This window comes from Bos javanicus, chromosome 12 (assembly GCF_032452875.1).
Source record: "Bos javanicus breed banteng chromosome 12, ARS-OSU_banteng_1.0, whole genome shotgun sequence".
NCBI lineage: Eukaryota > Metazoa > Chordata > Mammalia > Artiodactyla > Bovidae > Bos > Bos javanicus.
In genome coordinates, this window is record NC_083879.1 from 46,103,978 (window position 1) to 46,129,526 (window position 25,549).

The 25,549-nt window shown below is 35.4% G+C and overlaps 1 protein-coding gene across 3 annotated transcripts in view; it reads right to left on the reverse strand.

Moving 5' to 3' along the window:
• Positions 1 to 9,472: 9,472 nt before the first annotated feature.
• The window catches only part of DACH1 (dachshund family transcription factor 1), a 475,499-nt gene continuing 459,422 nt past the window's right edge, over positions 9,473 to 25,549 (reverse strand). For all 3 annotated transcript variants that reach the window (XM_061435055.1, XM_061435056.1, XM_061435057.1), the window contains one exon: positions 9,473 to 12,182. Coding sequence is in view for 1 of the 3 variants with exons in the window: in XM_061435056.1 (XP_061291040.1) it covers positions 12,145 to 12,182 (38 nt within the window). In the remaining 2 variants the exon portion in view is untranslated. The remainder of the gene's footprint in view (positions 12,183 to 25,549) is intronic.

Below are 25,549 nucleotides of genomic sequence, written 5' to 3' on the forward strand. Positions count from 1 at the left end.
CTTCACTTTCACTTTTCACTTTCATGCATTGGAGAAGGAAATGGCAACCCACTCCAGTGTTCTTGCCTGGAGAATCCCAGGGATAGGGAAGCCTGGTGGGCTGCCCTCTCTGGGGTCACACAGAGTCAGACACAACTGAAATGACTTAGCAGCAGCAGCAACTGGAAAAGCAAAGCTATGGTTAATCTTTGAGCCATCTAAAAATGCATGGTAACAGAGTTTCAGCTTCAATGGTCATGATTATTAGGGATATGAAATAAAATTAGACTGTAGAACTTACCATAAAGCTAGAATTTAAATGAATATATACTCATTGAAAAGGTTCAAATAAAAAAGACCCAAGACAGATGTCAGAAAAAAATTTGTATTAGCTGTGGCCCTGGGTAGAGAAGGAAAGCTTTATGTGAGAGTTCAGGAGAATCAGGTTCACCCTCATGTCTTTGGAAATGATTACTCAGATTTGCACTATCTCTATGAACTAAGAAACTACAAGTTAGGAGTTTTAAGTTAATTTAAATTAAACTTAAATGTCTCAGATACTTGGCATAAGGAAATAAAATTCTTTCATGCAGTACTACATTCTCAAACCTGAATTTAAATTATTCTGACAAAGTTTTAACAAACATGGATTCAACCTAATTTTTAAAAACTTATTAAGAAATAAAACTTTACAGGAACAAGACAAGGGTGACCACTGTCGCCACTACTATTCAATATAGTTTTGGAAGTTTTAGCCACAGCAATCAGAGAAGAAAATGAAATAAAAAGAATCCATTGGAAAGGAAGTTAAACTCTCACTGTTTGCAGATTATATGAGCCTCTACATAGAAAACCCTAAAGATACCACCAGAAAATTACTAGAGTTAATCAATGAATATAGTAAATTTGCAGGATATAAAACTAATACATAGAAATCCTTTGCATTCCTATACACTAACAATGAGAAAACAGAAAGAGAAATTAGGGAAACAATCCCATTCAGCAATATGATGAAAAGATTAAAATACTTAGGAATAAATCTACCTAAAGAAACAAAAGACCTATATATAGGAAACTATAAAACACTGATGAAAGAAATCAAGGATGACACAAATAGATGGAGAAATATGCCATGTTCATGGATTGGAAGACTCAATATAGTGAAAATGAGTATACTACCTAAAGCAATCTATAGATTCAGTGCAATCCCTATCAAACTACCAAGGGTATTTTTCAGAGAATTAGAACAAATAATTTCACAATTTGTATGGAAATACAAAAAACCTCAAATAGCCAAAGCAATCTTGAGAAAGAAGAATGGAACTGAAAGAATCAACCTGCCTGACTTCAGACAATACTACAAAACTACAGTCATCAAGACAGTATGATACTGGCACAAAGACAGAAATATAGATCAGTGGAACAAAATAGAAAGCCCAGAGATAAATCCATGCACCTATGGACACCTTATATTTGACAAAGGAGGCAAGAATATACAATGGAGAAAAGACAATCTCTTTAACAAGTGGTGCTAGGAAAACTGGTCAACCACTTATAAAAGAATGAAACTAGAACACTTTCTAACACCATACACAAAAATAAACTCAAAATGGATTAAAGATCTAAACATAAGACCAGAGACTATAAAACTCCTAGAAGAAAACATATGGAAAAACACTCTCTGACACAAATCACAGCAGGATCCTCTATGAACCACCTAACAGAGTAATGGAAATAAAAGCAAAAATAAACAAATGGGACCTAATTAAACTTAAAAGCTTTTGCACAACAAAGGAAACTATAAGCAAGGTGAAAAGACAGTCTTCAGATTGGGAGAAAATAATAGCAAATGAAGCATCAGGCAAAGAATTAGTCTCAAAGATATACAAGCAGCTCATGCAGCTCAATTCCAGAAAAATAAACAACCTAATCAAAAAATGGGCTAAAGAACTAAACAGGCATTTCTCCAAAGAAGACATAAAGATGGCTAACAAACACATGAAAAGATGCTCAATATCACCCATTATAAAAAAAATGCAAATCAAAACCACAGTGAGGTATCATCTCATGCCAGTCAGAATGGCTGCTATCAAAAAGTCTACAAACAATAAATGCTGGAAAGGGTGTGGAGAAAAAGGAACACTCTTACACTGTTGGTGGGAATGCAAACTCAGCCACTATGGAGAACAGTGTGGAGATTCCTTAAAAAACTGAAAATAGAACTGCCATATGCAATCCCACTGCTGGGCATACACACCTAGGAAACCAGAATTGAAAGAGACACGTGTACCCCAATGTTCATCACAGCACTGTTTACAATACTTAGGACATGGAAGCAACCTAGATGTCCATCAGCAGATGAATGTATAAGAAAGTTGTGGTACATATACACAATGAAATATTACTCAGCTATTAAAAAGAATGCATTTGAATCAGTTCTAGTGAGGTGGATGAAACTGGAACCTATTATACAGAGTGAAGTAAGTCAGAAAGAAATATATAAATGCATATATATGGAATTTAGAAAGATGGTAATGATGACCCTATATGCAAGACAGAAAAAGAGACACAGATATAAAGACCAAACTTTTGGACTCTGTGGGAGGAGGCGAGGGTTTGATGATTTGAAAGAATAGCATTGAAACATGTATATTACCATATGTGAAATAGATTGCCAGTCCAGGTTCAATGCATGAAACAGGGCACTCAAAGCTGGTGCACTGGGCCAACCCAGAGGTATGGGATGGGGAGGGAGGTGGGAGGGGCTTTCAGGGTGGGAGCACATGTACACCAATGGCTGATTCATGTCAATGTATGGCAAAATCCACCACAATATTGTAAAATAATAAACCTCCAATCAAAATAAATTAATTAAATTTAAAAAGAGAAGAAAAAATGAAAGAATTTAGAATCAGAATTAATGCAAAATCAGACCTCAATAATATTAGATACTGAATTATTAGAAACAGAATTAAAGTGTAATATATATATATATATATATATATATATATATATATATATATATATCAATGAAGGTGTTAGTCAGAGTCATGTCTGACTCTTTGCTATCCCATGGACTGTAGCCTGCCAGGCTCCTCTGTCCATGGGATTCTCCAGGAAAGAATACTTGAGTGGATTGTAATTCTCTTCTCCAGGGGATCTCCCAGACCCAGGGATCGACCCTAGGTCTCCTGCATTGCAGGCAGGTTCTTTACTGGCTGAACTACCAGGGGATCCAAGGCATCTGGTCCCATCACTTCATGGCAAATAGATGGGGAAATAATGGAAACAGTGACAGACTTTATTTTCTTGGGCTCCAAATTCACTTCAGATAGTGCCTGCAGCCATGAAATTAAAAGACACTTGCTCCTTGGAAGAAAAACTATGTCGAACCTAGACAGCATATTTAAAAGAAGAGATATTTCTTTGCTGAAAAAGGTCTGTATAGTTGAAGTTTCCAATAGTCATGTATGGGTATGAGAGTTGGACCATAAAGAAGGCTGAATGCTGAAGAAATGGTGCTTTTGAACTGTGGTGTTGGAGAAGACTCTTGAGATTTCTTGGACTGCAAGGAGATCAAACCAGATAATCCTAAAGGAAATCAACCCTGAATATTCATTGGAAGGACTGATGCTGAACTTCACAGGGTTTCATGATCATTTACCCCTCAGCTTCTCATTGTCCAAGTCATAGAGTCAATCCTTTTAGAATAACTCAATTATTAATGCAAAGAGCAATGGCCCAGGCTTCTGAGTGATCACCAGTCAAACTGCTTTGAATTCAGCCCATGGACTCCTGCAATTTCTTTCTGTTTCCATCTAGATGGTATAAATTTTTGGACTGAATAACAGCTGCAACTCACGTGGACAGGTTGCCCCAATTTGACCCAACTCTGTACCTGCATCAGAGGCAATTTCACCCACTCCCTCACTACAGGCCTCAGGGACTGTCAGAGGAAGATAAGTGGGGACATTTGAAGGCTCTACATTCTCCACAGGGCCAGATAGCATGCACATTTCTCTCTATGTATATGTATATTTATACTACTGATTATGGGGAACCCTGACTTATACAGAGGTAAGGAGAAAGGTTAGTGATTGTAGCTGTAAAAATATAGCATGAGGTTTGTTCTCTACTTCTGTGTCTCTATTATGCTTTGAAAAATAAGTTCATTTACAGAAGAAACTGAGCTTCTCTGGTGGCTCAGACAGTAAAGAATCCACCTGCCACACAGGAGACCTTGGTTTGATCCCTGGGTTGGGAAGATGCCCTGGAGAAGGGCATGGCAACCCACTCCAGTATTCTTGCCTGGAGAAACCCCATGGACAGGGGAGCCTGGCAGGCTAGTCCATGGGGTCACAAAGACTTGGACACAATTGAGTGACTAAGCACACAAAGAAACTAACACAACACTGTAAATCAACTATTCTCCAATAAAAATTAATTTAAGAAATAGCATGAGGTAGCCCTATGATGGAAATATTCTATATCTTGACTGTGGTGGTGCTCGTAGCAATATATACTTGTGATAAGATTGTGTAGAACTAAACATACATACACACACAAATAAGTGCATATAATTCTGTTGAAATCTGAATAAAGTCGGTAGATGTTATCAAAGTCTATTTTTCAGTTTTGATACTATATTTATGCAAAATGTGATCCTTGAAGAAAATGTGTGGTGTATATGGGATGCCTCTTTATTAATTCTTATAATTGCATTTAGTCTATAATTATCTCCAAAAATTTAAAGTAATTTTTAAAAATTTAATCAATTAATGAATGAAATGGATACCATATTCTAAGGTAAGATGCAAGGTCATCATGCATAACTTGCAAATAGCTATCTGAAAACTAATTTTCTGGCCTCAGCTGTCCATCCACCTACAGATTATCATATTGATTAAAGAAATGAGGTGACTAATTGAAGTGAAAATGTTTCTGAGGATTGTGGATTGTTCCAGGTTCAATTCCCTCCAATCACCCATAGAGGGTGAAGGGTATCTGTCTCTCATCTAAAGTCTAGAGAAGAGACCTTAAGAGGACCACTCAGAGTATCTGAAGCTATTGGACACAGAAGACAAGTGTCTATCTCAGGTTGGAATTTCACCTGGTAGGAGCAATGAATATTCAGCAGACAAAAGAGTACTCCTAAGTAATCTGCCCAAATTAGAGGTACATTTGGTGGCACTGAAGCAATTTTAGGTGAAAAAACTCCTCAGGGATGATGTGGTGTCCCCAAAACCTAGAGATATCTTTAAATACTTGTCAAATCCAGAAGCTAAAGCATCATTTGTGTTAGTCAATTCAGTATTTTCTACTACTCCCATCTTGGGTAGAAACTCCCATTTTAACCCTAAAAATACATTGTTCTATTAGATTATTTGCCTATGGGATTTTTTTTTAAAATCAGATTCTACATTTTTGTCCAGTTCTGCTTACAGTGCTGGGAACTTCATTTTCTAAGAATTTGCCCATATTCATTTAGATGCTGATATGTACCTATTGTCTTATAGTAGCTATCTGTGGGAAAAATAAAAGCAAAGCCTGTGAAGCATATACTAAGAAGCATCAAAATTTATTAATGGAAGGAGCCAAAAAATATTAATCATAAATAAACCCAGGTACATAACAACCAGATGGACTTAAATAAAAGATCCATCTGTATGAGAGCACATTTTCCTTTGTAAATCTAACAAGATGAATTAGTAAGAGAAGGGCTGAGTGATATCAACTCAGCTCCTCACACTTGGGATAGAATTTAACAGTGGGATTTCTAAAATACAAATGTTGAGGGGGGAGGGATCAAGTAGGACTTTCAGATTAACATACACACATTATATATATATATATATATATATTCTACTCAATATTCTGTAATAGCCTATATGGGAAAGGAATCTGAAAAGTAAATATATGTGTATTTTTATATATAATGGAGTCACTTTGCTGTACACTTGAAAATGAATATAACATTGTCAATCAACTATATTCCAATATGGAAGAAAAATTAAATTAAAAATAAATTCTAAAAACTTAATATTTGCCATTTCAGTTTCTACTTAAAAAAAATAAAGGTTTGAAATATATTACTGACAAGAGTACACTCAATACAAAGAAAATGGAGATGCATCATGCTAGAGATGTATCAACTAACATCTTTATCTGTAGTAGCGGACCAAGTTTGGCCCAGAATTAGCATTGTTAAAAGAACAACCAAATTACCTGAGAGAAGATGGAAACTACTAGCAAAGTATCTTAAAGTTCCTGATGAATTATCCAAAAGTATTTACTTTGTTATCAGAAAGCTAATCAGAAAGCTAATCCACTATCTACACTGTTACTAAGGGTATATATTGTTACAACATTTTTAGTGGTCGCTCCTGGTATTATGTTCCATATGCGAAACTTATCACAGTCTACTTGTCTTGAATGACATTTTACCAGTACAAATAAAACATGGAAACATTACTCCTTTCACATAACTTTATACTTCCCCATTTACAAAATTATTTGTTTTCCCCACACTGAGACTCATACCACACTGTGTCGTTAAGTTTTTCTCTCACAAATCTGGAGTCTCTCCAAAGAGAAGGGCTTAGGAAAGCCTCTCAAAAACTGAATCATAGGAATGAAAATCCGAAGAGTTCTCCCCCAATGGTTTGGACTGTGAAAAATGCTTGAACTGAGGTCGTTCAGAAGGAAGAAGTCTCAGTGATGATTGAAATGAAAGTTTTACCTCCTTGTGTACTTAGTCTGAAGTCATATTAGACAGTAATTTTATTTAGAAAGAATAATTTGACTTCCATTGTATCTGACTGATAGAACTGCAAATTCATATTCAATTCAGCATTAAGTTTACAATACTGAAATTACTTTTAAAATACATGTTAATTATTTACAGATTTTAGATCATTTTAATGATTTTACAGAAACATTAGTTGGCTTATGTAGTGGCTGTACAGCTCACAAGGGACCCCATTCATTTTAGCTACCTGTTAACCCCATAGCAGAAGACCTGCTAGTCACTCTCTATGTGTTACTTGCTACCCTCCCAGAAAATGATCTTCAACCTGGCTGCTTATTAGTAGAGACATTACCTTGCCAACAAAGTAGTCTAGTCAAGGCTATGGTTTTTTCAGTGGTCATGTATGGATGTGAGAGTTGGATTATAAAGAAAGCTGAACGCTGAAGAATTGATGCTTTTGAACTCTGGTGTTGGAGAAGACTCTTGAGGGTCCCTTGGACTGCAAGGAGATCCAACCAGTACATCCTAAAGGAGATCAGTGCTGGGTATTCATTGGAAGGACTGATGCTAAAGCTGGAACTCCAATACTTTGGCCACCTCATGCTAAGAGCTGACTCATTTGAAAAGACCCTGATGCTGGGAGGGATTGGGGGCAGGAGGAGAAGGGGATGACAGAGGATGAGATGGTTGGATGGCATCACCGACTCAATGGACATGGGTTTGGGTGGACTCCGGGAGTTGGTGGTGGACAGGGAGGCCTGGCGTGCTGCGATTCATGGGGTTGCAAAGAGACACGACTGAGCGACTGAACTGAACTGAACTGAGGAACCTAAAAATCCTGATGCTGCAGCCCCAACCCCCAGAAATTCCAATTTAACTGGACACAGTATTTTCTCAACTTCCCCAAATGCATGTATTGCAGTACCTAGCTAGCTTACTGCCACATGCGTTGACTTGAGACAATCAGAATTTAGAGAATCTAGCTTAGGACAGAAAGAAAATGACTGGTTTGCTTCGATGGGTGGGATCTTATGCTCCTGAATAACAGAGGAATCAAGAGGAACATGTATGCCTGCAATGAGAGGAGAAAGAATCAGAGTCACTGAGAGGAGCAGAAGGAATGGGAGAGTGGTTCACGGGGGTATTTATGGCTGATTCATGTTGATGTGTGGCAGAAACCACTATAATCTGTGAAGCAATTATCCTTTAATTAAACATAAATAAATTAAAAGAAACACAAAGTTTGTGAGGATTGGCAAGAAGAGTGATGTGATTGAAATACATGAAAAGTAACAGAAAAAGAATAACTAGTATGGTGTTTTACGTAGAGGGAAATATATTCTTCTCAATCTCTGCAGAATTGTCTGACCTGCAAACTGTCTTGCATTAGTCGCTAGAAAGTGAATGCATAAAATGGATATAGATTGCTACCACTTAGTAGGAAGGCATCTAAGTCAATACCCTCTTAACACTAGTTCTACATCCATGGCAGACTAGGAGACATTCAGTGACTCTTCTCTTGCTGAAAGTAAGACTTCCTATTCCAACAAAATTATAACTCCTCTGGGGCAAAGCTATGTTTTCATTCATTACAACACTTAGCACTGTGCTTTCTGCAGAATGAGGCTTTATTAATGAATCTGTTTAAAGGAATAAATGAGGATCAGTTCAGCTTTTATATACCAGTTGTACATATGAAAGATAAATGTTAGCACCAAGCCTACACATGAAGAAAAGTGATATATTTACAATGTCATTTGCAATATTTTAATTCTATTAACATCTCTACTCCCCATATTGTAAAAATGCAATCCATGTAACTTTTATTTATAATTTACTTTCCTCTAGTAATAAATAACTTTTGTTCATATTGTAAATTTGCTAATGCCAATGAAAACACATGGGGAGAAACCTTAAATCATTACCAAATTCCGCTAACATCCAGAGGCCATATGATATTCTAATACAAGTCTTACCAACATAAACCTGTGAGGACAGAAGACAAAAATGTGTTTGTAGTGGTCACATAAACATTTGAGGTTTTTATTAGGGATCTATCACTACTTGTTAATTCATTGAAATAATTTCTTTAGACAGAAAAAAAATCATTTTCCATTCTTTTGGGAATGTTTGGAGTATTCACAGAGTATCTGTGATTTCCTTAAGTGCGGCATTTTGGATTAGTTAAGACGTTTATATTATTAAAGGCTATTGGAATTGCAAAGTTTCTAAAAGCATTTTTTTTTCAATGATAGAGAGTAAAAACAAAACACTGAGTTAGAGTTACAAATCTACACTCCTATAGATATGGGAATAATATATTTTGTTCCATCAACATGTCTCCTTTACATTATTCAGCACAAAGCTTTGTGAAATAAGAATCATGGGAATATAAGAATATAAAGGAAAAAGGTACAAATAACAGCTTCATAAACTGAAAAATGTACATAAATAAATCATGTATATGTGGGCAGTTTGCTTAGCTGGCAAGAAACAAAATATGGAAAATCTGCTTGTTAAACAATAACTACAGAGTGTGCTTTTATGATGTTTTTCACCGCAGTAATTCATATTAGAGATAGAAGCAGTTGCATGTTAAATAAAATCATTGAGCATTGTTCCCTTCATATTGTAAAGAGCTGACTTATGTTGTTTTTAGATGCCTCCCATTAGAAAGTAAATATTCCTTCAATGCTGTGCATTTCACAAAATTTAATAAAGATGAACTATAAATAAAGTCACTGGGAGATTTCAGACAGTTTTATTAGGAGATTGTTGAAAAGAAAAAGAAAATTAAATACAATAACAGTAAACGTGGTTCTCACATTGAAACCAGGCTCAAAGAACTAGGCTACCATAGAAAAATTTCCAATTCTTGCATTATGATGTAAAAACAGATTTTTGTACAGATTTTGTACAACAAAATTCGTAATAACCTTTTATCATTTTTAGAAAACTTTAAATATATAGATAAAAATAGACAATTTTCATAGGTCCTACATGAAGATGAGTATGTTCTGTTTCAAGGGCTTGCATAGAGCGCAAATATGGTTATAATATAGAACAACTAGACATTAATAATTTTAGGATTACAAAAGCTTGGAAACCATAAAATGGGCACAATTTCACTTGTTTAAACCAAAAAATGAATTTTAAACCAACCTGTATAACTAATAAAGGGTAAAAAACTTAAGTTACAGACTTAAAATAACTTTCTTGACTTGTAATATTTACAACATGTTAGTAAGATTCTCTCTTAGCATATAGCTGATAGCTTTTTTTTTTATTCCTTTCTAAAATTTCCTTTTATAGTGAACCAAACACTAAAGCATTCTCAAAGGTCTGGAAAATATGTATTTTAAAACTATTCAACCTACTTAACAGGTGACTCTATGCAAGAAGCAGAGCAATGGCTGATTACTACTTATGGAAGTTGTGGACTTTTAAAAAAAAGCTTTCAAAAATGTATGATTCAAAAGGTTGCCACAAGTCCCTCTGATTTTAAGTGTTATAATCCTTTAAAGACTGCATACAGGGAAAAGCAAGAGATACATACAACAAGGAATAAAATCTCTTGTGTTCAAATAACAAAAGATGTTTATGGAAGAATTATGCTTAGAAAACCAAGTTTCTAGAAAGCACTTACTAACAGTGTTTTAAATAAAAATATTGCTCCCTTTTAAGCAAGCTAAAAATAGGAACTGCATATATAACCTTTTTATTGTATTAAAAATGGCCTTAGCTGGTTAATAGCGAGCTACACAAAAGAAGTATGTTTCAGTATTGCAAGGAAGACCTAAAAACTATAGAAGCTTAGTGCCAGTGTATCTATAATGTTAATTTCTTAACCAAATCATTAATAGCCAATGAGAACTATCTTTAAACATGTTTAAGCTAGTTTCCTTGGCCATTTAAGATTTTGCTATTTATGGTAATAAATAATGTTAGGATCATAAAATTTTAAGATGACAGCAAAATCATAAAATGTCCAGCAACTGTACTGACTCATGATTTCAGTCTTTAAAGGTGTAACTCAAAGTATGTAAAAACAAAGAGAAGGTAACTTCAGCTTGTAGTAAGCACTGTTTGCAGCTTGACTTCCAGTTATCTGCACAAAAGTGAAAACACATATGGTAACTCTCAAGAAGACAGTGAAAATAACACATAGGCACCCTTCCCTCTGACCAGGGTGGGAAGCACAACACATTTGAACTTTATCACTCAGCGCTACATGGTATTGGACTGATACATCAAGGATCAAGAGTTTGTTAGGTTTTGTCTTTCAGCAACATTAACATAATATGACATTAACATATAAAAATATTTCTGGTGTTTTGATTTACTATTCAGCCACAATCCATTCTCAATAGTGCAGTTTGGGGCACTAACTAGGGTTCAATATACAAATAAAAGTGGCTGACACAGAGTTCTGTTGTCACCAGATGCATAAGATCTCATTCATTAATACTGTGACTCCAGACAAATATTTACATGCCTGCATGCGTTAAAACCAGAAAGGTGTCTTTCTGACCAACAGGGTGACAAAACATATTTTCTAAAATTTTCATTTTCCTAAACTCTAGTATACTACTGCATACATAATACCTTCCTTGTATGTTTTATGTTTATATACTGTACATGTGACCAACAGTTTGAAGAAGAAGCATCCTGATCATTTTAAGTTCTCTATACCACTACCAGTTTGGAATGAAAACATGTTACATTTATATATTTTTTAAGGTAAAAAGACCTTCAGTGAAACCTTTTGGCTTATATCCAATGCTTCTCTTCAGATATGCAAAATGTTATTTCACGGGGTTGTTGTCAATATCCATTTGTTGGTCTTTTGGAAAGTACATGGGACAAAAATCTTCAGGAGAAAAACCACAGTTAGAGAGTTTAAAATAGAATGTAACAATATTATTCTGTGATTTACTGATTTTTTAGGAATCCTCTATGTCCTCTACAAGTTTATTTCCAAGTGTTCTTGCTGGTTTCTGGAGGACATAATTCTGTAAGTCTAGGTGACCAGTGCTACAAGAGTCTTGATGTGCTCAGACACAGAATTTTCAGAAGAGGAAAATGGTTCATTCCATTAAAAAAACAAAGGTAGGTCTTATTCAGACCTACTTTTAAACTGTATACAAGTGTCCAGCAGCAAAGTTGCAGTTATTAACTGTATGAAGTTTGATACTTGTACATTTACAAACATTCTCAGGTCTCTGGTATGAACCACAGATGAAAATCAATAAAGGAAAACCTTTTTTTTGTAGAATACTTAAACTTTTAAAGAACATTAATACACAAAATTGAGGAAGTTCCCTTAAAAGGACTTTATTTTTTTCCAAACTTTCCAATGACGAACGTCTGACTGCAGAGTTCTTTACTATAACATGGGTTTCTTCAACAGGAAAGATTCAGTACATGACAGTAGTTTTCAAATACAGTCTTCCATCTAAAAATGAACAACAAAAAATAATTATATGACATCTTCGAGACAAATGTGAAAATAAAAACTACACAACCCAATATAAAATTTGTGGGTTTTATTCTATCTTCACTTATCTAGGAAGCAACATTTTTCACATATTCTCAAAGTTCATTTCATAATTACGTTGAGTTTATATGTTTGAAAAGAATACAGCATTTCATAAATTCTCATAAATATATATTTGCTATTTTGATATCAGTACAGAGCACTCAGAAAATATGTAAGAGTATGTGTATGTGTGACTGATATGCAAAGCTAGTTGATTTCTGTTGAATGACTATTACTTCCTCCAAGCTTGCAGAACCAATTTTTTTCTGAATGCACTCAGATATATCTCCATTATGAAAGACTGAGAGGTGTTGTTAAATATACTATGTAATGCAACTCGTGTGCATACTTGTTGCTATTTATATGAAAGTCATCCAGGTTATTTCATCAATGTCAATGAACTATAATCTTTCCACCTTGAAGTGAGATTAATAGAATAATTAAATATTAAGATGCAAATATATTACTCAACTTTTACCAGTTGAGAAATACAGCTATGTGATAAAGAAAAGTAAATTAGATCTTCAACAAATCTACTAGAATGAAGCATAAATAAGAAATTAAAAATCCAGAGAAAAAACAAAGCAAAACATAAATCTATTACCCTCTCAACTGTCCACTTTATGGTGTGGTTTAAACTTTTGAAATATTTGTATAAAATGTTTAAATTTCACATAATTTAATATCTATAGTAGAAGGTATGCTGCTGCTGCTGCTAAGTCACTTCAGTTGTGTCCGACTCTGTGCAACCCCATGGACGGCAGCCCACCAGGCTCCCCTGTCCCTGGGATTCTCCAGGCAAGAACACTGGAGTGGGTTGCCATTTCTTTCTCCAATGCATGAAAGTGAAAAGTGAAAGTGAAGTCGCTCAGTTGCGTTCAACTCTTAGCGACCCCATGGACTGCAGCCTACCAGGCTCCTCCATCCATGGGGATTTTCCAGGCAAGAGTACTGGAGTGGGGTGCCATTGCCTTTTCCAGTAGAAGGTATATAGAAAAGTAAAGTTTTTAAACATTTGAAAAATGCTTATTGCAGTGCAAGTGTTTGCAAAATGTCTGGTAACTTTAACAATTAATACATAAGGAACTAGAAATAAACTACAGTTATTTAGGAAACACAGTCTAAATATTTGTAGATCTCACTTTCAACATTAAGTTAATTGAGTGCTTATACATAATCTGCAGTAATTAGTAACTTAAAACCGATGTTAAACCATTTTTCTACTTCACAGAAATATTGATGTACCTAAAATTGTATATTCCTACCACATGTTTTAGCTTTGCCTCCAGGACATTTTGAACTCTGGCTTATTGGTATAATCTGAGCACCCAGTGAATGTTCAATAAGTATGGGTTTGAATGAACAAGTCAGATATAATTTTCATGTGGTTTATATATACAAAATAGATAAATAAGCCCAAATAAACCTAATAAACTAATATTATAAAAAATTTAAAAATAAAGCTTCAGTTTTTCATATTCTTAGTATCATGTATCTAAAAATCAGAACTCCTAATAGATATTTTTGATAATGATTTTTACTAACTAAAGCAACTAAACGGTTTTAAAATCTAGTAATAGAAATTATAGAAACAACCAAAGAAGTAGAATGCTGCTAAGTCTGCTGCTAAGTCGCTTCAGTCTTGTCCAATTCTGTGCGACCCCATAGACGGCAGCCCACCAGACTCCCCCGTCCCTGGGATTCTCCAGGCAAGAACACTGGAGTGGGTTGCCATTTCCTTCTCCAATGCATGAAAGTGAAAAGTGAAAGTAAATTTGCTCAGTTGTGTCAACTCTTAGCGACCCCATGAACTGCAGCCCACCAGGCTCCTCCATCCATGGGGATTTTCCAGGCAAGAGTACTGGAGTGGGGTGCCTTTGCCTTCTCCAAGAAGTAGAATACTGATGCTTTTTACCAAAATTTTCTAATTCTTAGTCTTTATTTAATTTAACCCAACTTTTCTTTCCTTCCAATTTATCTCAATATTTCTATCATTGTATATTCACTTATATTGAAGATTTCATTCTCATTCTTTTTTTTTTTAATAGACAATGATTCCTAAGATTAGAGAGGGGAGGAGAAACATCTGTCTTCAAAATTCAAATTTTATTCAGTGAAGTCATTCAAAATACTTGTGGAAAAGAAATGATTTGCTCAAAATTAACATCTCAAGATTATGAATTCTTAAAAGTCTTTTTCCATCAAAGAAAAAATTAAAGCCTTAAAGATTATTTTCTAATCTTCTGTGATACCTATAGCATATTAGGAGAAGGAATGCAGTAGCAAAGAATGGTTATACAAAAGTCATTCATTAATCATCAATCATTGTATGTTTGCACATTGTTATAAGGAGAAGGAAATGGCAACCCACTCCAATATTCTTGCCTGGAGAATCTCATGGACAGGGGAGCCTGGTGAACTACTGTCCTTGGGATCGCAAAGAGTTGGATACAACTGGGCACACAGCACACACGTTGTTTTAAAAGATCCACTAGCCAGATTCTTCATCCAGGTTCTATACAATTGACATCGACTTTCTTCTCTAATCTTATCTGTCACCCCTCTCCCTCATGCAGTGACCCGGTCGCACACCAAGCTCTGCACTGCTGAGGTCTGTTATTCCTTCTAGAAGCTTCAAAATAAGTACCTCCTCCTTCCCTGCTTGCATTGCTGTCTTACTAAACATCTCTTAATAGAGCTCACCCTAAGAATCAACTTCATAGCACTTTGTCTCACTTTGATGTTATACATGAGAAGTCTCTTACATGGCGAGACCCACAAAAGCAGCAGCCGTAATTCTTTCCCCATCAGTATCAGAAGGAGAATGCTTCAGCATGATGCTTTCTTTAAAGCTTTTAATGCAGTCTCAAATGTTAAACTTTTGGAGAAATTAATTAATTAACATGCTTATGTGCTAAAAATAATTCTTTTAGCATTTAGAGATTTTAAAGTCTATCTGAAACTAAATTTTAAAACAAAAAATATATACATTAAAAATATAACGATAATTTTGTAAGATTTTTATTGCAGCCATATACAAAATATGTTTATAAAAATTATAAACATATTTATGTGCTCAGTATTTAGTCGACTATAACAATTACTTTTAATAAATATGTCTAAAATTTTTGACTCATGTTCATAACAGGTGGAAAGCATCAAGCATTAAAAATGCTGGCTGTAAAATAGATTCCAATAGTTATAGTTAAGGCATTTCCATGGTTAAATAATACTTAGATATCAAGGATTATCTGCCTTAGAATTAACTGGAAATAGAAATTTATCAGGCACAGACCGACTCTAGAAGAGTAACTCTCTCTCCTTTTGTCTACAAAGCCTAACTTTGAAGCAATTCTACTTTATAATTTTGTCATATTTATTAAAACATTTATTTAGTCACTAAGTCTTGTTCATGGACTCCTTGTGACCCCATGGACTGCAGCCTGCTAGGCTCCCCTGTCCATGGGATTTCCCAGGCAAAAATAAGGTAGTGTGTTGCCATTTCCTTCTCCAGGGGAATCTTCCCCACTCAGGGATCAAATTCACACCTCCTGCACTGCAGCAATAATGTTTCCCACTGAGCCACAAGGGAAGCCCTTATTGAAACATACTTATGGATAAATCTGAATCTGTAAGGAAAAAAAGAAGTTTTAAATAATTTTATGTTGTTCCTGAGAAATTATATTGACCTGCTAATCTACAACAAATAATCAAATATGGATGTACCCAGAGAGCTAACAGCAGGCTTCTGAGTTATGGGACTATAGGTCTATCTTAGGCCTCCAATAACAAACCACCTGAGAGCAAGCCTAATGGCAAGAGTGCTAGATAAAATACATGGGCCCATAATTCAAACTGTGCCATGGTTTTATGTTATGTAATAAGTATTCCAATACTCTGTTCTTGCCTGACTCTTCAAACAGTAGGCAAAGTGATGGAGCCCTAGCTGCTGCTAAGTCGCTTCAGTCGTGTCCGACTCTGTGCGACCCCAGAGACGACAGCCCACCAGGCTCCCCCGTCCCTGGGATTCTCCAGGCAAGAACACTGGAGTAGGTTGCCATTTCCTTCTCCAATGCATGAAAGTGAAAAGTGAAAGTGAAGTTGTTCAGTCGTGTCCTACTCCTAGCGACCCCATGGACTGCAGCCTACCAGGCTCCTCCGTCCATGGGATTTTCCAGGCAAGAGAACTGGAATGGGGTGCCATTGCCTTCTCCCCATCATTTCCTATATCATCTTTATTTCTGTATTTCTTGGCCACCAAGAAACATTTTTCCTGATGCTGAGCATGGTTTACGAAGTAATCATTCCCTGATATTTCAACTGGGAAAGAATTGTTTTACGATCAAATCAACTGGAAATAGGAGCTTCCCAGGTGGTGCTAGTGGTAAAGAACTTACTTGCCAATGCAGGAGACTTAAGAGACGAAGGTTCAATCCCTGAGTCTGGAAGATCCCCTGGAAAAGGGCATGGCAACCCACTCCTGCCTAGAGAATCCCATGGACAGAAGAGCCTGGCAGGCTACAGTCCATAGGTTTGCACAATCAGACAAAACTGAAGCGACTTAGCATGCAAATTGGAAATAAAGGTAATAATAATTATGAACAGCATAGATAATATCTTCTGAGAGTCTATTGTGTTCAGGGCACTTTACAGATTTCAAATCTAAATTTTTCAACAACTCAACAAAAAATGTATTCTTAGTGCCTTTTACAAACAGGCTATTAAAGCCTAAAAAATTTAAGTTATTCTACACATTTTCAAAGAACTAGAAAATAGATATGCAATGAATTGATATTTACTTGAATCCACATCTATTCCATTATGTCACTTCCTCTAAAAAGCAATTGGAAGATTACTGGAGGAAATACACTGACTCTGATGCAGAGGAAGGGACTGAACCTTAGACACCTTGATACCATCCGTCCCCCTGTTTTGTAAATCTGTTCTCAGCATTTTCTCAGAAAACAGAGGCTTCCTTTTAGTATGCAAAGCCTCAAATGAACAACTTGAAATCAGAACTAGAATTCTTCTAGTTTGGTTTCAGAGCAAATATCTTCCTTTGACACAATGATTATTTGCTTTTGTAAGGGAGGCTGATATGACAGAAAAATCATCAAGCGGCACTCTGTACATGGGAGTACTTAATTAAAAAGTCTCTTCTAATTAAAAGCATGTGGGAGAAGGGATTGAGTGAAACTATTTAAATTACAAATTCCTTTAATAGTTCCAAAGTTCATTGTGATTTGATGCTTACAGCTCTAATTTGGTGAATAAGTATCTAGATCACTGAATAGTTTATTGCAGGTATGAATTTTTGTATGCTGCTTACTGTTATTATGCAGATTTAGATCTACAGATGAGTTAAAGAAAATATTTTAAAATCCTTATGAAAATGAATCTCATGTTTTAATCTAGTTCTGTTTTGTGTTTGTGAATTATATTTACTTTTTTAATTTCATTTTTATTTTATATTAGAGTATTGTTGATTTACAGTATTGTGTTAGTATCAGGTGTACAGCAAAGTCATTCAGTTATACATACACACTGATTTAATATTTTGTACCTATTATTATATGTAGTTATTTATAGCATCTAATACATATAAACAGATATAGAATTTAGCTCATATTCCATATATGAAACTAAAGTATTAAATAGCTTGATCATTTATTTTAAAAAGTTAATGAAGTTTGTTCAACAACAATCACAATATATGATGAGATTTTATTACAAACTGGAACAATTTCAAATTGCTTAGGTGGATTACACCAGAAATCCAATGCTTTCATGGAAACATTAACAAGGGACTGTGTCACTGAAGAGTATTACTCAGTATGCAGATAGGTATATATTCCAGTTTTGAATAGAACTCCCTTGAAAACATACACAAGGATCTCTTGCTTTTTGGTTTTTGCACAAAGAGATTAATAAATTACATTTCTGTTAGGAAGTAGCTTTATTAAAAATAGCATCTATTTGGTCAAAACTTATATCCAGACACCTGTAATTGAATGAAGTTTGCTGCTTTCACAAAAAAGTTGTATGTACCCATATCTTACTACTCCAGAGCTGAGAAAAATAGGACTATAACAGATGGCAAACATATAAGATCATTTATCTAGAACATTTAATATTTACTTAAAGAATATTAGGCTAATATGAAATGTAGTAGCCCTAAACTTTTCTCAGCATAATGTCTTAATTATATAAAGTAAGAGAAACCAAAAGAAGCGATGAAAACAAATGTTAATGATTCATGTGATATTTGATAAGACAACGAAAGGAAGTCAAAATAAAAGCAAGCAAACAGAAACAGATGGGAAGGATCTTTGTCAAGTCATAACCCCTCTTCTAAAACCCCTAAAGGAAGAAGCTAATTAAAGAAAATATTGTTTCTTGCTTTTTTAATATAACTTTATATTTAGAGTAAGAACATTCTGCTACTGCTGAAGCAAAGAAGCAGAGACAGAAAGTCTACATTTAACATGAAAAATATTTTAAGAGAGATTGATGTTCAGCACAAGCTCTTTTACAAGAGGATACTGAGTAAATATCATTTCTTCTCACGAAATGCAGATAATAACTGTATAAGTGATTTCCAGAAGTTATGGTCAAGGGTGTGTTCAAAAACGATGAAAAGACAAAAACTGAAGAAGTTGCAACCAATTTTGAATTTTAGATCTTTCAGGGTGACAGTTGCATAACCTGAGGCCCACAAAGTTGAGTGAAAATGAGAAAGGACTGGACATCAGATCCCTTTTGAATGCTTACTCTATACACACCTGGTGCCATTCTAGAGAGTGGGCACAGACTATGTGTAAGAAGGCACACCAAGCAGGGTGTCTTATACAGAAGCCAAATATACTAGTACAGGCAGTAGGTAATGGATTACCTAATGGACCGAAATGGCCCAGCTCATTTGAAACCAGAGTAGATCATACCGTGTTTATTACAAAGTTAGTATGAAGTAAAGCTCTTGATTGTGGCTAATACTGTAAGCAATTTTGTAAACAAGAACTGCTTTTTATCAATTTTTCAGTTTTCTTCAAAGAAAAAAGTGGATGAGAACATCTTCTAGTTTAAAACATGCTCTGAGAACAGATTATCTAAAGTTACTATACATAGGGTAAAAAGGTATCTACATTTTAAAATAGAAATAATAAAAATAAATCCCTTTCTACACATGAAGAAACTTTTATTAGACTCTAGGTAATAGAGTCTATTACCTAGACTTCCCAGGTGGCGCTAGTGGTAAAGAACCCACCTGCCAATAAAGGAGACATGAGACACAGGTCTCATCACCAGGTCAGGAAGATCCCCTGGAGGAGGGGGTCTTCCTGAATCCACTCCAATATTCTTGCTTGGACAATCCCATGGATAGAGGATCCTTGGTGGGCTACAGTCCATAAGGTCGCAAAGGGTCAAACACAACTAAAGCAACTTAGCACAAAGGCATGCAAGCACACTTACAGGGGGAAAGACTGGAAATTTGACAGTTTGACAAACTGAAGCAGGTGGAATTAGACTTGAGGTATTGGAGCTAGAAGGAAACATCACTGAGCAGCCTGATCTAATCACACATTCTTTTTAAATAGGAAACTAAACAGACAAACCAGTAATGAGAGATGAGCTTAAAAATGTGGAGAGAAGGCATTTGAAGATGCACAGATGTCTATGGTTAATCTTAGCAAGCTTGGAGTTATTTAGTCAACTCCAGCCCTGGGCAAAATAATTTTTCCAAATGACTAGTCAGTTTAAAGTATCTCAGTTCTTCTAAGAAATTATGTTCTTATTGTAGGTCTCTTAAAGAGTCCCTTTGCTTGAATTTCATCATTGTCAACTATTTACTGCTTGTCTATTCACCAAGAACCAGGCAATCTATGCTTAATATTTAAAAAATTAGCCCTCTATTAAAATGTTTTAGATGTGAATGATCAGCCTATACTCATGGAGATAGGGTTTGGATCCTATACATTGTATTACTAAGACTTAACTGTTGTTACAACACTTGCCCTAGGATCCAAACTCTTGTCCTCTGCCAAGTTATTTTTACTATGCCTATACTTCTATTTGGCTCAGAGGTTAAAGCATCTGTCTGCAAGGCAGGAGACCCAGGTTCAATCTGTGGGTCGGGAAGATTCCCTGGAGAAGGAAATGCCAACACACTCCAGTATTCTTGCCTGGAGAATCCCGTGGACGGGGGAGCCTGGTAGGTTACAGTCCACGGGGTCGCAGAGTCGGACACGACTGAGCGACTTCACTTTCACTTCCATACTTCTGTTTGCATATCACTTTAGAATACACAACCTGAGTCTAATCATGAGGAAATATCAAATGCAAAATGAGAAACATTCTCTTAAGACTTTTTTCAAACATGTCAATTTTACAATTTTTTTTTTACAATTTTTAAAAGGCCAAGGAAATGCATACAATCGAAGAAACAAAAGAGAAATTACAACTAAATATAATGTGATCTTAATTTGGATGTAGGAATGCTGTAAATGCTATAAAGGACATGATTGGGTCAAATGACAAGATTAGAGTGTCAATATCAGTTTAAATAAAAGTACTGTGTCAATTAAATAGGTTATTGGGCTGATAAATACACTGTATTTATGTATAAGATACAAATCCTTATTTTTAATAAGTACTCCCTAGAATATGTATGGGTAAATATAACAGATAAAGTACCATGATTTATACATTTTACTTTCAAATGCTTCAGAAAATATTATGCAGATAGAGAAAATTATAAAGTATATAGAAGAAAACATTAACAATAGGTGAAGATTTGCAAAGTGCATATGCGAGTTGCAAAAATTTTTAGCTTTTCTGTAAGTACAATTTTTTTTCAAATATATATTAAAACTAAATAGGTTTCCTAAGAGGAAATGAATAAAATATAAAATAGGTTGCCTAAGTGAAATGAAATTTTAATAGTCACCAATATCAGATATTTATTTATAACTAGTTGAAGATTTATCCTCTCCACTAGCCATGTGCACAGTTGTTACACTGATTCTATGAGCTGTATTCTCACAGTAAATATGCTTTCTACTTAATAGCAAGGTTTTAAGAAGTTCTATTCACATATCAGATAGTAAGGTGATGCTGGGTGATTTTCTTAATAGAGTTCTCCAGAAAAACCAGGTTCAGATTCGTGAAACTTATTGGACTGAGGGTGAGAATATAGGCTGGATTCTGGTCTATTGGTCCATTATGTTTGAAAGGTGAATTTACAATTGCAAAGTTTATGAAGTCTACTTAATTGTCTTACTCCTTAGTTGGTGAGGGCTGTGTAGGCTAATGTGCACTTGGTATAAAGAAATTACTGTCCTGTTTAACTATTTGAAACACAGGTTATCTTTTAAAAGTTTATCAAAAACAAAAGCAAAGCATAACACAGATCTCCTTAAACTTGTAGTTTCTGTAAATAAAGGAAAATTGCTGCTAGGTCTACTTTGGTAAAGAATTTGTGCATGTGTGTTCTAATTAAGCATTCATTAGTAGTAAGTGCGAATCCATCAGAGTGGTTAATGTACCAGCAAGTGATAATGGGGTGTTTTGCACTTAGGTTACCTTGTCCTGATTGTAAGGTGAGACCTCCCAACTTCAGCAAAGTGAAGCACAGTGAAATATCTTATTACTTTCTCCATGCTTTTATTCATTTCTGGGAGAAAGAAAACTAAGACACACGGATGGAAGGAAATCATCTGAGGGAATAGCTGAACCTTAGTGATGATGGACTATGCTTAATAAAAATAGAAACATAAAAAAGTGATGCCTTATTTGAAAAAAGTAAGATACTGCTAAAAAAGGGAGAAAGGATCTTTCAAATCAAGAATTTGATCCTTTAAAACTGCAAGAGACAGGGAAAGTTTGCAGTGAATAAACTGAGGTTTCAGAATAAATACATTTGTTTTCTTTAGCAAACAGCCAAAAGTGGCAATTAGAAGGACAGTTCTTGTCAGAGTCTAGTTATTTTATTTTAAGCTTGGCCGGGGAAAAATCATCCTTCTTTTAAAAGTTTAGCATTTTTATGCTTATTTTTGATAGCATGACTAATTCAGTAATTTTAGTAAAATTATATTTGTTTGGAGAAGTAAGTGTGAATGAACAAAGTTCTAAATATCCAGAGCTTGATTTAACATTTAAACAATGCTAAACCAAAATGCCATTCTAGTATTAACATTGACAAATGTCAAACTTCAGTGAAAGGTTGCAAATGTTTATAATAAGTATGGTAATTGTTTTAACTGAAAAAATGGCACTTTCATAGGGAATAACTTTTTTCTACATCTCATCCAATAGAATCATCAAGTATTTAGATCATACATGGGTGAGAACACTAACATGCTGTACAGTAACTATTAAATAACATAGTTCTCTGTGCACTAATTCTAAAATTAACATAAGGGATCAATTTAGATATGCAGTGTTATAGTACAGAGAAAGATTAGCAAACAGGCAAGAAAGTGTGCTGATAGAATTGTCATATCTAAAGAAAGAATATGATAATCAGTTGAGTGTTTGTCAAACAGAGTTGTTCAGCCAAGTTTTAATAAATGTCCATTAAAACATGAACCACCATAAGATTACCACCAAGGACTGCTGTGGACATCTGGTCTACCTTTACATACATTCCTGAATACATGAACTATTTTAATTATATAATATTCAGTGGGCTGATCCCATTCTTACCAGGTACCTTGGCAATTTTATTTACTATATAATCCTTATGGTAGGAATCCTCTAAAATGGCTACCACTGCTCCTTGCCTCCTGGCAGTCCCACCCTTGTGAGATATTTCTCCCCTTTAAGTGTGGACTTTATCTAAAGACTTACTTCTAATGAAGAGAATATGGCAAATGTGATGGAAAGTCACTTCCAAGATGAGGCTGTAAAAACTGTGACTTTCATCTTGCTGGAAGATACTCTTTCTCTGGATCTTTTCACTTGCTTGATCAGATGAAGTAGGTTGACATGTACTGAGTTGCCTCATGGGAGGTCCATCTGACAAGGACCTGATCATGGCCTCTGGCCAATAGCCAACAAGGACCTGAAGCCCTTAGTAAAACAATCTTGAGAAAATGAGGTGTGCCAACAGCTATATGACCGAGTTTGGAAGTGGAGCTTGCTTCAGGTGAGTCTAGAGATGACTGAAGCCCTTTCCAAAAGTTTTTGCAACCTGGGAGAGACCCAAAAGCATAGGACCCAACTAAGCTCCTTCTAGATTTCTCTAGAAATCTAGAGATTTCTAAATTTCTAAATTCTAAATTTCTCTAGAAAAGGTGAGATAATATATGATGTGAGCCATGAAGTTTTAAAGTAATTTGTTGTGTCACAATATATAATAAACACTCCAATACTTTGGCCATGTGATGTGCAATGAGTCAACTCATTGGAAAAGACCAAGATTATGGGAAAGATGGCATAAGTGATGGCATCCAGTCACATCACTTCATGGCAAATAGATGGGGAAATAATGGAAAAAGTGAGACATTATTGTTTTGGGCTTAAAAATTACTGCAGATGGCGATCACAGCCACGAAATTAAAAGACATTTGCTCCTTGGAAGAAAAGCTATGACAAACCTAGACAGCATACTAAAAAGCAGAGACGTTAACATAGGTCCATCTAGTCAAAGCTATGGCTTTTCCAGTACCCACGTATGAATGTGAGAGTTGGACTATAAAGAAAGCTGAGGGCCAAAGAATTGATGCTTTTGAACTGTGGTGCTGGAGAAGACTCTTGAGAGTCCCCTGGACTGCAAGGAGATCAAACCAGTCAATCCTAAAGGAAATAAGTCAGAATATTCATTGGGAGGACTGATACTGAAGCTGAAACTTCAATACTTTGGCCACCTGATGTGAAGAACTGACTCATTGGAAAAGACCCTAATGCTGGGAAAGATTGAAGGCAGGAGGAGACCAGGATGACAGAGGATGAGGTGGTTGGATGGCATCACTGACTCAGTGGACATGAGTTTGAATAAGCTCCAGGAGTTAGTGATGGACAGGGAAGCCTGGCATGCTGAAGTCCATGGAGTCGCAATGAGTTGGATCTGACTGAGCAACTGAACTGAATGAAAAAGATTGAAGGCAAAAGGAGAAGCGGGTGGCAGAGGATGAGATGGTTAGACAGTGTCACTTTCTCAGTGGACATGAGTTTGAGCAACTCTTGTAGATTATGGAGGACAGGGGAGCCCAGTGTGCTGCAGTCCACAGGGTTTCAAAAAGTCAGACACGACTTAGAGAGTGAACAACTTCTTTTATAGTCAAGGTGTGCTGGTCGTTGTCACAGGTAAATATGTCAGTTCTAATGACTTACAATTCTTTAGTATATCTTAGTTTGGTTTCTTTTAGAACACAGAAAGAATTGATAACCCCACTCTGGGTCATGTGGAACTCACAAAGCCAAATGCTGCCTTATGAGTGCTCCTGCAAAGCATGCCTGCATTTCACAGAATCAGCAAAACCCAACTGTATATTTCGCAGTATGATATTTCTTGTCTTATTACATCAAAATGATTTTTTTAAAAAAACCCTCTCCAGCCTGCTACTAATTACATAAGCTACTCTAAATCACAGAATATTTATTTTCACAATTTTAAAAGGTTTGTTTTGTAAATTCCATATATATGCATTATTATATTGTATTGGTGTTTCGTTAACAATAACCCTGTGTACGAGACAGCAAAAGAGACACTGATGTATAGAACAGTCTTATGGACTCTGTTGCAGAGGGAGAGGGTGGGAAGATTTGGGAGAATGGCATTGAAACATATATAATATTATGTATGAAACGAGTTGCCAGTCCAGGTTCGATGCACAATACTGGATGCTTGGGGCTAGTGCACTGGGATGACCCAGAAGGATGGTATGGGGAGGGAGGAGGGAGGAGGGTTCAGGATGGGGAACACATGTATACCTGTGGTGGATTCATTTTGATATTTGGCAAAACTAATACAATTTGTAAAGTTTAAAAATAAAATAAAAGTTAAAATAAATAAATAAAAAAATAATAAAAGGTTTGTTTTGGTATTTTAAATATATATGTAAATGTATATCTGTGGAAATGGAAATTACTTATACTACCTTAGAGTAATTTGATTCTATTGGGAATAAAACAGATTTTTTCAAAGATTGATGATCTTATTTCACGATATATTGTGACCTTCCCAGAAATAAAGACAATAAAGTGCAATAGTCTAATTCTTACATTAAACTTGTTTCAGAATAATGACTGTATCAAATCACTTGATACAATGTGACAGAAGTAAC